This window comes from Oryzias latipes, chromosome 7, assembly GCF_002234675.1.
Source record: "Oryzias latipes chromosome 7, ASM223467v1".
NCBI lineage: Eukaryota > Metazoa > Chordata > Actinopteri > Beloniformes > Adrianichthyidae > Oryzias > Oryzias latipes.
In genome coordinates, this window is record NC_019865.2 from 25244089 (window position 1) to 25258089 (window position 14001).

General features: G+C 39.4%; 1 protein-coding gene across 4 annotated transcripts in view; it reads left to right on the top strand.

Moving 5' to 3' along the window:
• The window catches only part of LOC101164480 (proto-oncogene tyrosine-protein kinase Src), a 39721-nt gene that overhangs the window by 22545 nt on the left and 3175 nt on the right, over positions 1–14001 (top strand). Inside the window, exons 4-11 of one of the 4 annotated variants that reach the window (XM_011477600.3) lie at positions 3577–3594; positions 4176–4274; positions 6345–6371; positions 7594–7697; positions 10391–10540; positions 10623–10778; positions 12816–12995; positions 13910–13986. In XM_011477600.3, coding sequence (XP_011475902.1) covers positions 3577–3594; positions 4176–4274; positions 6345–6371; positions 7594–7697; positions 10391–10540; positions 10623–10778; positions 12816–12995; positions 13910–13986 — 811 coding nt within the window. The remainder of the gene's footprint in view (positions 1–3576; positions 3595–4175; positions 4275–6344; positions 6372–7593; positions 7698–10390; positions 10541–10622; positions 10779–12815; positions 12996–13909; positions 13987–14001) is intronic. The other 3 variants (XM_011477601.3, XM_011477602.3, XM_004071000.4) reach the window with 3 other exon arrangements.

A 14001-nucleotide genomic window follows, 5' to 3' on the forward strand; every position in this document is an offset into this window, starting at 1 on the left:
TACGGGACCGGCCAGCTGCTCTGTGGACGCCCCGTTAAAGCGCCGCTCCGCTCTCGCCCCGCTGGCTCTCCCCTCTCTTTCACCCCTCACGGGGGAGATTCGGAGGAGGAGCGCTTCGTGCCCCCTGACGCTCACTAGGTCCACTGGCACCCGAGTGAGCAGAGCAGCTGGATTAATAATTTTGTGTCGGGGGGGGGGGCTTTTTTACGTGTGCGTTTTGTTGTTGTTTTGTTATGTGTGTGAGAATTCAGACTGCGAGCCGTCCCGCCGCTCTGGGTTAGCGGCAGCAGGACTCAGGAGGAACCGCTAGCTCACAGAGTGGTTTTGGGGCGGTCTGTGTGAAGTTTTCAGAGCAGAAATAAATGTTGCTCAGTCCTTAGAAAGCTGCAGATTGCTGCGTTTCTTGCACGGTCCTGGATTTTGTGTCCATCCATCAGGCTAATGATGTTAGCCCGTGTTAGTCTGTCCTAAGCTTTCGTCCAGCTTAATTCTTCCACAAAAAAAGCACTGACCACACAGATTAAATATAACGATGAGCGAACAGGCAATTCATAATATTCATGACATTAATAAAAGCACGTTTGGAAGATCGTCTCGTATGTTACCGAGCTGCTGTATAAATGTCTGTGGAAGCGGTTTGTTTACAACGGGACCTATATCCGCATCCGGGTGATTTTTACACTACTGCGCATGCCCAAATGATTCATTCCGAACATGAGTGTGAGCCATGGGAACGTTTGTTCTAATCGGAAAAAGGTTTTCTGTGCCCATGTGCACGGGTGAATTTTAACCCGACCATTGATCCGATCAAGATATTCTGCCCATGTAACCGCGGCTATTGTGAACTTTAAAAAGTCTTTGCGTGGAGTGATTTGTTGTTGTTGTGATTTGCTCTTCAGGCCGTATATACAAAATAAGCTCCAAACTCATAGGCTATGTCCGAATTCCCACCCTAAACCCTAACTACTAAGGAACTATACATTACGGGACTATGTGGCTCCCTGGATTTTAATTCAGACACCATGTTCACAACTTTTGTTTTTTTTTAAACGGCGATTACACGAAGTGAAAATCTCATTGATATGAGCGTTTTGATGACCATTTATGAATCAATTGTGTTATGAAGATGAAAATGTTGATATTTTATCAAACAAAATACATTTAAATATGTGTTCTTTGGGAAAATTGTATAAACGCAATGTATTGTGGTCCATGTTTGCCAATCAACGCCAATGGACTTTCGTAGAGACTTTTTAGAAGTTTTTAGGGCACTCGATATTGGAATTGTAGATTTGGACAGCACTACAAAATGGCGTACTATATATGGCGCTATGTGTTACTCCGATACAAAAAGAAAACACAAAACACACAGAACAAACAAATAAACCAAAACCAAATACGGCCACAGCCGTGACACTATGTGAGTAGTGAAGGAATGCGGACATAGCCATGCTACAAACTTTTGTTGCTTATGCTAAACGTTTAGCATGTAGTCTGTTAGCCTTGTTTAAATTTTGATCTCCCTAAAAAAATATGTCTATTTTCGCTACGCTGTTGAACATACAAAGCCATTTTTATTCTTAACTGCATCCTTATACAATATGTCGAAAAAAATAAATGATGAAAAGTTAATCGAATTAGAGACAATTAAACTAGTTTTTTCACAAATGTTGCCCAAAGTTTCCCTAAGGTCCTCTCTGCAAACTTGGTGCAGTTGGCATACATGCTGCACTCCAGAAAGTCTCAAAACTCTTTTGACAGAGAAACAAGGTTTTGCAACTTATACAAGAAAATTTAAACCTTTTTTCGAAAATCCTGCATTTTTGTAGGGTCTGTTTGCAGTTGCAGCCTGCTATTAAACAACTCTTAAGCTTTCATCCCAATGAACTTAGGATGAATCATTTAAGAACACCAACTTGCTTCCAGAATGTCACAAAATGTTTTTTTATGGTTTATTGTCATGCTAACATAGCTAATATTGCAATCAGCCTTCATGTCATTTTTGGGGTCTAGCTCTCAAGTTACAAAAATGTCAAACTTTTTTTTTTTTAAACAGCCTTCTAAAGCTACTTTCACTCTGAATGCAATTCTTTGGGCATTTTCAATGTTAAGTCAATGCATAGACATGGTCAGAAGTCCTGCGGCATAGGCATTTGTGGCACTGTGGTCCAGCAGCAGTGCCCTTGGAGCGGCGTGCCAATGATGTACTTTGCCTAAGGATTTGCATTGCATCAACCTATCAGGAAATCAAATTTTGCCTGTGATGCTTTGATGATGAAAGCAGTAGGTGGAGTCTATAGCCAGCATGGAGGAGAGGCAGACTTGTTGGAGTTTGTTCTCCTCCAGAACTTCATGATATTTTTCTTATTTCTATCAAGAAAATAATAAAAAAATGTAAAAAAAAAATCAGCGTCTTCTATGTAGCAATAAGGCTAAAAAAACTTTGGACAGTAAAATTATGAACCCGTCAAGCAGCAAATTTGGAGCGCGTCAATGAAGAGGTGGACATGAATTAGCCATGTGAATCCATTCAGTGTGAACGCAGCCTCAATACTATGACGAAACAGAATTCTCTAAGGTGTCTCAAAACTGTCTCGCAACCATCTCAAAGTTGTTTTTAACAAATCCCAAGCGAGATCAGAGACAGAATGTGTGAAGAATGTAAGTCAGCTCTGGGAGACTTTGGAGAACATTGACAAAAATGAGACTGACTGGAGACAATAAAGAGATTTGTCTTCCATTTGTCTCAAAGGCCGTGTCCAAATACCTTCAATTCTCAAGTGTTTAAATGTACTATTTAAATAAACAATGAACCTTTTCATCTTCAGGACACAGTGAACTCATAAATAGTTGTCATAAAATGTTCGTATTGATTAAGTTTTCACTTCGTGAAAATGGTGACGTCGTATTTGCCGTTTTAAAAATAAAAAAAAGGAAAACCTGAATTGCTTTTAAAATTTCAGGGTGCCAGATTTTCCCGCACTATTTAGTTTTTTAGTTGTTAAGCAGTAGGGGAGGGAATTCGGACATAGCCAACGTCACAGTAAGACCTATCGGTACTTACTACTTACTGAGACCCACTCCAATGGGGGCTTAACCTGTTTAAACAATATTGCTTTTCTATGCACAGACCTTAAAGAGGTGCAGTGAACCATGTACCGTGCACAGTCCAATTGCTCACTAACAAATGAATGACCTAGAAGGCACGTAACAATACTGGATTATCTCTGCATCTGGCCCCTTTAGCCCAAAACTTGAGTCATAAATGGCCAAGTTCACCCAACCGCCATGAGCACTCTAACATTTGCAGGTTGTCAAATAAGGTGTCACACATCATTTATACACAATTGACTCAATGAGATTTTTAGTTTTTTTTTACCGTTTACACATCTGTACCCCAGGCCTCATGACTGTACTTTCAGCTGCCTTTATGTTGTTGTTAAACTATTAAGTTATACAGTTTCATTAGAAGTCAACAGTGGACTCTGCTAGTTCTTTCTTTAACCTCTTCTCTTTTCACTGTTTTCCTTTCATATCTCCCATTTCTGCATCACAATCCATCATTTTTCTTTATAGGAGGAAGGTGAACTGCAGGTTTGTGAAACATCTCAGCCTTCTTTTTCTGAACGGAATTTGTCAATGTGCTTTTGCATCACGCACCATATGCAGTATATATATTGCACAATAATTACACAACATTTTGTCATTTCATTGCGCAGCTTTGCACTTACCCATGAATCCCATGCTAAAGTGATGAAGAGGAGTTGTTGCCAGATCCTTGCAGCTCTCTAATCATAACCAATCAACTAGATGCAATAAATGAATATTTTTTCTTTCACTCTCAAAGTTGTATGACTGAATATCACTCTGCAAAGCTGCAGCAGCCCTAATGGCACAAATGCGCTTCCATATTGCCTTTTGTCCATAAACATTTGTGTGTATCACCTAACATTTATGCCGTTTTAACCAAACTGCAACAAAGGTCTATGTTTATCAAGCTTCTCCAGCCAAGAGTTTTACACTGATTCGTTTTTTAGTGGTTGCCAAAGGCAAAGATACATTTGAGCAGAGCTCTGTGCTTTGAGGAGCTTGATAAAAGGCCTAAAATTGACATTTTGGTTTTGGCTGTGAAATGAGCTCTGGTGAAGCCATGTCTTATCATTTTATCTTTGCAGAGAAGGGGATTGGTGGCTGGCCCGGTCCCTGGCCACTGGAGAGAGCGGCTACATCCCCAGCAATTATGTGGCTCCATCCGAGTCCATCCAGGCAGAAGAGTAAATTTTTCTGTTTTTTTCTTTCTTGCTTTGCTTCTTGTATTTGTGAGCAATGAAGAATCAACTTGCATTTTTTAACTCTTTTCTTATTACTTTACATCAGTTTCAAACATCTTCTTTGTGGACTAGTTTGGCATGCTGGATTTTTTTTAATTAAAATACAAATAGAAAACTTCTTTGACCCTAAAATATGTTTGTCAAAAGGGTAAACAATTTTTTAAAATGAGTTTTATTCTGCCAAAACTAAAAAGTCCCAAATTTCGTTAGACAAAGAGACAAAGTCACTTTTGGCCTGCCGTATTTTCTGCACAACAAGGCACACCATAAATGAATGATCTATTTTGGAAATTATGTCTCATATGAGGCGCACCAACTTTGTGGCGCATGATGCGATAAGTCCGTCAGTCCAATTTCATTAACCAAGTTAACTCTAGGACTTTATTTTATTGATTACTACACGTTATCAACGTAAGAAGTGTTAGTCGCGCTGGCATGTTGACGATAACTGTAACTCTCAACCTTGTTTGCCACATCTGTAAAAATCTGACAGTGTGCTATAGCTAATGCTTTAAAAAATGGCTTGAAGGATTTAATTACCTACTACCCAGTAAAAGCCACAATATAGAATTGACAAAAAATAAACTGAGATATTTTTTTAAATATATCTCAATGTATATAAAAAAACACACAAAGAAAAAAAATTGCAGTATCCTGTTTTCATAATATGTAGATTGCATCAATTATTATATGTTGATTTAAAATATTTTTGCTCACAAAAATGTTGTTTAAGATGCAAAAATATTGACATGAGTGTTCAGGCACCTTATTAACCCACTGTTTCAAATTTGATTATCAGATTATTAACATGGTGTAACTGCTTTATTAATAATTATCAAATTTAGCAATCTTTTAATACAGACAAGTGTTTTTTTTTAAATGAACAACGAATGAATAAGTTATTATCACCACAAAGTTGAGAAAATTTGTCAAAAAATCTTTCGCCAAGTGTTTTTGAGATTTCATGGAAGCAGCCAGTTTGAAATAACTAGGAAAAGCCATTTTACTGCCCCTAGTGGAATGACGATGAACTACAGGACAGAAAACATTGACCAAACATGGATTGGGATTTAAAGGAAAGTTTGGATCGTGCTAATGAAATCGAGGTCTCAGAAATGTACCGGTATATCCCCCAACAAATAGATGTTAAGAAACATACATTTATTGATAAAATCAGTTTTTTGAAAGAAATCCATTGAAATCCAGCCCTACTAGACACTGTTTACAACATATTTCTTGTTTAAATATACCAAAAAACATGTTTATTTTTCTAGAAAACACAAGTGAAGCCTTGATGGATGATTGGAAAGCTAGACATCTAAAGAAATGATATGCTTTCACCTCAGTGCAACCATGGTTTAAAGTTTAATTAGGTTTTTTGAAACAAGACAGTTGGGAAAAAAGCCTAAAAGATTAAATAAGATGATTTGCTCGGGACTTTATTCATATTTGACCTAACTCTACATTGGGATCAGTCAGTGTTGCCCTGTTTTCTAATCTGAAGAGCATCTGTGTTGCTCCCCATAAGTGCATGCACTGTGACTCTGCACGACAAGCTGCCAGCAGTCGCCCTGCAGCTCACATGCCATGCAGAGCTGCTGCATGTGCAATGATGTGGAGCTGCACGGAGGCTGTTGGGCTGACAAAACAGTAACTACCTTTGTGTCTTTTTTGCCGTTTCTAAAAGCTAGTTCTATTAAGGGAAGAAAGTTGTCTATGGCTTTGCAACAAGCCAGACAGACAGCAAAAATACACAGCATGTTGTTGACTTTAGAACCAACAAACCAGTTATGAATTAACTTTTTACGCTATAGGCTAAAGAATTAGTCCTTGGAGCAGCTACACTACAAGAAAAACAAATTGGTCCCAAAAACTTTGCCAAAAGACAAAAATGTATCCCCTCTGTGCAACATTGACTGCATGCTCATGCTGACCTGCTTGCTTACAGTAAATCTCACAAGCTGACCTTGTGTAACAACTTTATTTCTCACTTTCTGCCTCCTGCTCCTCCAGTGATCTCAAACTGACTCTAGACTCCAGGTAAGCAGCTGTTGCTCTGGAGGCATTAGCATGTTCTGGAAAATCATGAAACCAAGGGGTTTTTTAAAGTAAAAGGCCTTACCGTAATAGAGCACATCCACCACGTTCAGCTCCTGATTATTATTATACGACAGAATTTTGAAATATTTGTCAGTGTTAAGTTTTCTCTTCTCTTTTTGCAAATCTTGAGCATTTTCAAAGTCCCACTCTGCTCATCTTTTAATCTATTTTTAAAGCGTTCCCAGCAGACTTTTAATCATCATGAGTCTGTTTTTAGCCTAAATTAAATTTTAAAAAACGGTATCGTTGTCTTCCCCCTCCTATTGCTGACATCTACATTCTCCCACTAGCTTACAGCCCCTCACACCCCCAACCTAACATTAGCGGTGCAACAGAAATGGCGAGCAATATCGTAGCCATCCAGACGTACAGTTTAGATCCAGATTCCAGCTCAGACGAGGAAAACAAAGACGTTCATGGATCTATTTAGCTGTAAGTGGATGCATCAGAATGGAGCAGAGCGGAGTGCTTGTGGCATCCTGATTCTAGTTTCTGCAGGACGACTACACGCTTTTTCAAACGGCAGTTTTTCACCTGCTCCTGGTTTATAACGATTTAAATAAAGAAATACTTAGAAATGCAATTTTAATCTCAATTTTTTTTGTCTATGTCCTCCATCATGAGAAAAATGCCAGAAGAACATGTTAAAAACATGGTTTTCATTAGAGTGGGTGTTTAAGGAAATGTGTTTGAGCGGGTTAAAATGCTGGGAAAGTACTGAACCTATAGTCTTAGTATGGCTCGTTTACATTCCAGTCACATTCAGGAGCTGAGCAAATCCATTTGTTGGAGAAGAAAAACCCTGGAGAACCCAAGAACAACTGTCTTTTGGGCTTTTAAAGCTAATTTGACCTTTTTTTTTTGTTTCATTTTGGGTAACAGCAATAACAACGGTCAAAGAAATGAAACATAAAAATATAGACGGATAACATTTGAAAAAAGAAATTAACTGGGAAAATGTGACTCTGTGGGTTCTCCAAGGACAAAAAAAGAGTTTCTTGAGTTACCAAAGAAGGCCTGTAGACTGAAACTTTAAAAACCCTTGCATGGAACTTTCTGAAAACCTTTTTTTTTTTTTTTTTTTACACACATTTCTTACCTCACCAGTCTCACCTTATATTTTTGCCGATTTTTTTTTTCTTCTTCTTTTTTTTCCCTCCAGATGGTATTTTGGCAAAATCACCCGCCGCGATTCAGAGAGGCTGCTGCTCAGTTTGGAGAACAGGAGAGGCACGTTCCTGGTTAGAGAGAGCGAGACCACCAAAGGTGAGCGCATTACCTTTCACTCCTCTCCTCAGACAAGCAGGAAGTGGCTAAAGGTTTCCTGTAACTATAAAACTTTTACTCATTCATTTACCTCAACATGACAAGTCGTTCGAGAAACCAAGACTTTTAAGAAAACAGATTATTGGAGAAAATGATGTTGTTGTTTTTTTACATGTATGTAAAACTACAGTGAATCTGCACTGCTTCTGGATTGGTGTTTCCTCTGTAGGGTAACTTTCTCTTTTACTTGAAAAAGAATCATTTTATGCATCCTCATAGCTCAACAACCTGACATCTCACGCATTTTTGAGGGCCGTTTAACATCCGCCTTTCTCCATCCTGCTAAAGAAGACTTGCACAGCTGCAAAAACAAAGTTCCTTTTGCTTTCACTCCCGGTTATTTTTGGGAGATTAAGGTTTAAAATCTAATTTAAAAGGTTAAAAACAAAAGGTGTTCTGTCGTGGATCATTTCCTTTTATAAATATAAAAACTGCATCTTGCTTAAAAAAATAGTATTGTTTCAAAGTACATTCAGTCCTAAAAAGTCATAAATCATTTTCAAAGGTAAGAAAATTATGTGTGTGTCGGTGTGTGTGTGTGTGTGTTGAAGCTTCACTCAGAACACGTGTGAGTCCAATAATAATGAACTGTTAGTAAATGAAGAAGTTATTCTCAGGAAAGCTTTGAATTCATTGAATTGTGCTGTAAATGGGGCTGTGCAATGGTGAGCGCTCACCTCCCAGAGAGAAGGCCCTGGCTCAATACCCGGCTGAGACTTTTCTGAATGAAGTTTGCATGTTCTCCCCGTGCATGTGCGGGTTTTCTCCGGGGACTCCAGCCTTCATCTCACCGTCCAGAAAGATTCGTCAATCGTTGATTATTTTTCTGTTCCGGATGGACCCCGCCTTCGCTCACCATTAGCCCGGTTAGGCTCCAGCAACCCCGTGACCTCGAAAGGGATATAGCGGGTTAGGAAGATGGATGGATGTGTTATTTATGAAAAAATAGATTACTTTATTCTCATTTCTTAATCAATTATATTAATGTTATGTCGTGTTTTAGTTACCGTTAACCTTTTAACGTACTTTATTTACCATCCTTCTTTTATATCTAAAGACCTGGTGTATAAATTAAGTTAATTTCATTCACGTCTCCATCAACTATATGACTCAATCTATGTCCAAATATATTCTTTAAATGTGCATTTTTATAACACAAAATTGTAGAAGCTAAGCTTTTCAGTTTACGTTCATAAGAAAAAGACTCAAATTAAAGATGCTTTTCTGCTTCAAACAAAAAGTCAGTAATATAAAAATATGCACTTCTCTTTCACATATTAAATTATGAATGAGGGAAAAACAACAGTTGGTTAGGGAAGGTTCAATCCTGATTTTGACGTTCACATTTGTCCTTAAACCACATTACCTTTTGTTTTTTCCTAGAAGGCTGACAGAACACACAATAAGTTTGAAGCTTCTGAGATCATCACATTACTTGATTTGTGCTGGAAAAATGAAGCATGAAGATTGTTTAAAAAAAAAAAGATTTCTTGAATGGAAAGGAAGGTTTGCGTCACCAAACGCTGGACCTTGTCTGCAAGGATTTGACTCAAGCACTGAAAAACGGACTTTATGGAAAGTGTTTTCAAAAGAATGAAGGAAAAACAAACAGAAAAGCTTTCACTCATGCTGTGATGTCATTCTGTCCAGCTTTGTCCATTTAGGACAAACTGAGGTTTTTTTTTGCAGTCCTTAAGTGTCAAACGGATTTAAATTTTAGGCTTAAATCTCCTGAAATCAGTTTCTGTTGGGATAACATCTGCCTGGAGGTCAGAGGGCGCAGGAAACGGAGACACAAACCCCTTTAACCCAAGTTTCAATCAGACCAATTCATTTTTCCCCTGAGCCAAAAATAACTTTTTTTAAAGCAACTTTAAAATGATTTTCTGTCAGTTGATGATCCAAAGAAAAGCTAACTTTCGTGATCTTTGCTCCCTTGATGCCAGTTTACCTTGATAATGTAGAAAAAAAGACTATTGACTGCTCAGTTTTGGGACTCGAAAGGGTTAAAGTGAAATTGAGCTTGACGCTGTACATGATCCTTTCATTTGTTGTTCTCCTGGAGTTATGGAGACCTCCTCATTTGTTCTTTTTTTTTTATAGACCTGTAAAACGTTGAGACCACCACGCAGGAAGCTCAGTTTGAAATCTCACTAAAACAGAAACGCGGTGGAGAAGAAAGCAAACTTGTGGCAGTAAAAAGCAGCCGCCCCGCTGAGCTCTAACAGAATCAGGCAGATGAGTGAGACGCATGTGGGACCGACGGGTTAACGGGACGGTCACGGCGGCGTGTGTGTGTGGTGGGATGTGTGTGTGAAAGCTCTGAATCAAGCGAGAAAAAGGGTCAAGGTGGGGATACGGATAGCTTCTAGATGGGTGGGGAGGAGGGGATTGGAGGCGGAATTAGGTCAGAGTGAGATGAGGCGGAGGGCTGCACCACCACAGGCCACATCAGCAAGGATACATATCAAAAGCAAGGAAGCATGGCCTTGAGCGGCTGTTTTCTCTGAACCACTGCTCCCTCTGGTGGCAGGCTGAGCGTGTCGTCATACGTGTGCTTTCCTTTTTACTAGAAGACAACGAATGCGATCCTTTTCCTGTCTGCATGCCTAAGCCGTGTTGTGTCCTCCCAGGTGCCTACTGTCTGTCCGTCCTGGACTACGACAACACCAAAGGGCTGAACGTGAAGCACTACAAGATCAGGAAGCTGGACAGCGGAGGCTTCTACATCACCTCGCGCACACAGTTCAGCGGCCTGCAGCCCCTCGTCAACCACTACCGCAGTGAGCCTTGATGCACTTGATAGACTTTCCCGCTACTTTCCTGCAGCCGCTTTGAAGAACTCCCCCTGTCCTCCCTCTGCAGAGCATGCCGACGGACTGTGTCACAGTCTGACGGACATTTGCCCAGTACTGAAGCCCCAGACTCAGGGTTTGGCCAAGGACGCTTGGGAGATCCCCAGAGAGTCCCTGCGTCTGGACGTCAAGCTCGGGCAAGGCTGCTTTGGGGAGGTCTGGATGGGTAAGTCCTGCTTGGCTCCATTTCTTGAAACACACTGTGGGAATAGAAAATCTACGGATGAATTCTGTGCATAAAGTTATATATTAAATGAGAAAAACTTGCAATTGGTAAAGTGGTTTGGCTGATACTTCACACGCTCATGGATCAAGCTGATCTCAGAGCGATCTCGTGTATTTTTTTCCTATTTTGTTTGCACGTTCAAGTGACCATGTCCAATGAAAAGTCTATGTAAACCAACATAAAATACACATTTTATTAGTCTGTGGAATGTGGGTTGCTATTCAAACCACCTTGAACTTTGACCAAACAGGGACTTGGATTTGGTAGCGACGTAGGGATGGCGTCCCTTTAAATACACAAAAGGGACAACCTGTTGAAAATTGATCATGAAGGAGAATGGAGTATTTGCTGTTTGTGCCCGGATGGATTTAGATGACACCAAGAGTGCGTTCAAGATTTAGCGTGTTCTTGAACGCCTGTCACGTGCATGAAGAGGCAATTGGGTCACGTGACACTTTTTCTGTTTCATAGACACCTGACTATTATTACACACATTATATACATGTTGATTCCACCCGACTCAACATAAAATAGAGGAATGGGCTGGACTGTTGAGATCACTGATAGGTTCCAGTGTAAATTACAAATTCTGATTTAGTCTTAGTCTTTGGATTAATAGCCTTCAGTCTTATGTTAGTCATCTGAAATCGTTTAGTCTTTGGTTGTGTCTGAATTCTCTCACTGAGTTAGTGTACTATTTAGGACGTTCCCCATTTCGTCCCAATCCAATCCCCATGGTAATGTTCAATAAGACTCTGCAAAAAACTAGTGTTGTGCACTGGATTAGCTAATATAGACCACAATGCATTGTGTTTGAACCCCTTTTTCATGCGAAAAAATGGATTTAAATATTATTTTTGTAAACTATCCAGATTTTCATCATCTGGACATACTGAGTTCATAAACAGTCTTCCCAAATATTCATACTTATTAGTTCTTAGGAGTAGTAAGGACAGAGCCTTAGTCTAAGTTTGATTGACAAGATTACATAAAGGCCGTGTCCCACAGCCACTGTGTACATTTTGCGCATTTTCCATGCATGAAATTTTGCCTTTCGTGATACATGCATGATACACGTCATTCATACGTGTTTCTTGTGTTCGTCATTTGTCCATTTGCACAGATGTCCGTCGAGGGTTTCAGCCAACGGGTCTTTACATGAATACAGTTTTGAGTTGTTCAAAATGTTTGGTGGGTTGGGAATTACACAGGTTAAGCATATTTTATGTCATTTATCTGCAATTATTACGTAAATCTTACAGCGTTTTTATTGGATGTCTTCACCATTTGTCCTTACATGATTACATTTTAATCTTATTTTTACACGTTCACCAAAGTGTTTGTTATATTTCACCACAGCCTTCATCATCAGATGCTACATTTTTATGAAGTTTCTTCATTTTTGTCCATGAAAATGGTTCATTGACCTACTTTTATAGTTATATAATATAAAATATATTTCTGTCTTGAACTGAACCTAGCCAATTTCTATAGTGATTTTTTTTTTAAATCTCTTTTGATTTGTAAGGACATTACCATCCTGTAACCTTCCCTGTCCGAGAAGGGGAAAGTATATGGGATAGACAAACTTGATTTTTGTTTTAAATGCACAAATTAGAGCTGCTGCAGAGCTGAAGATTTGACAGGAACTGAAACGCGGTGGAGAAGAACAAAAAAGGACAAACCAGAAACACCCTGCAGGTTCCTAAAGACTAAAAAGGAAATAAAAGTATACATTTCCACAATCATAACCACTGTGGCAAATAAATATAAAATATAAACAATGAGGATTACAAATACTTTTGAACCTAGACTGTTTACTTCATTTGTTATAAAATTGATCTAGTTTAGGTCAGAGTTAATGAAAAATCTACTGTTTGCATATCAGGCCCCGAGTGATGAACTTACAACGTTTTATGCAATTTGGTTTTCAAATGAGCTTCAATGCGGAAGTTAAAGGGCTCTCCCTCATTACAGGAACGTGGAACGGTACTACGCGGGTGGCAATCAAGACCCTGAAGCCAGGTACCATGTCCCCCGAGGCCTTCCTGCAGGAAGCCCAGGTCATGAAGAAACTCAGGCACGAAAAGCTGGTCCAGCTCTACGCCGTGGTGTCGGAAGAGCCCATCTACATCGTCACAGAGTACATGAGCCAGGGTGAGAATCAACCCTCAGTTGTTTTTTTCTTTACATTCTAGAAATATAAAGTGTATTCAGCATTTTGTCCGCACAGAGAATTCACAAATTCTGAAAAAAAAATCATTTATACTTCAGGATTCAGTGTTGAAAAAACCAAATCTACGTTAAATTTCTTACATTTCTGTTGTATTCTCCTTATTCTCATTTTGGCCCACAGCAGTCCTGGTTTGCAAGGACCATGTTTCTTTCTTTCTCAATTCTTCTTTCTTATTAGACTTTTGAACAGAAGTTCAAAAATACTGAAAAATATACCAAAAGCTGCACACACCTAGTACCCGGTGAAAATATTTTGGGCATAGTGAGCATTCTCCCCCCACGCTCACAGTGGGAGTAACCGCCAAAAAGAAAAGAAGCAAAAATCTCCTATGTGGTTGAAGATATGCTTTAAAATCCACCAAACCAAAAAAAAACATGTCATGGATATCCAAAGTAGGTTTTGAAATTATTATGGGATGGCCACAGGATCTATGGATGTGAAATATGGCGACAAATTTTCCCACAGAATGGGAAAAGGATCATTTGATGTTAGTCTTGTTGGTGTAAAATAAAAATGAATGTAGGCTTAATAAGCTTTTTTTTATTATTCTCTGCATCTTCTAGGTTAAATTGATAACAGTTCTTTAAAGTTTGACTTCCTGTCACAGGACTTCAAGCGCACATCGCAGAATTTTTTCATTGCTTTCTGCAGATCTGGGAATTATTTTTAGCCCTGAAATGTTTACCTACTTACATCACATAAAGCTACGAGGGAGGTCTAAATTCCTGATTTGAAATCCTCAAAGTGCCCCATTCCTGCTGGAAGTTTCTGGAAACAAACTTTAAAGAAGCTCCACTGGGCTCTCACTAACTGCAGCATCTGTCCCCGCTGACAGGCAGCCTGCTGGATTTCCTGAAAGGGGACATGGGTAAGATGCTCCGCCTCCCTCAGCTGGTGGACATGGCCTCCCAGGTCAGTGGTGATCGT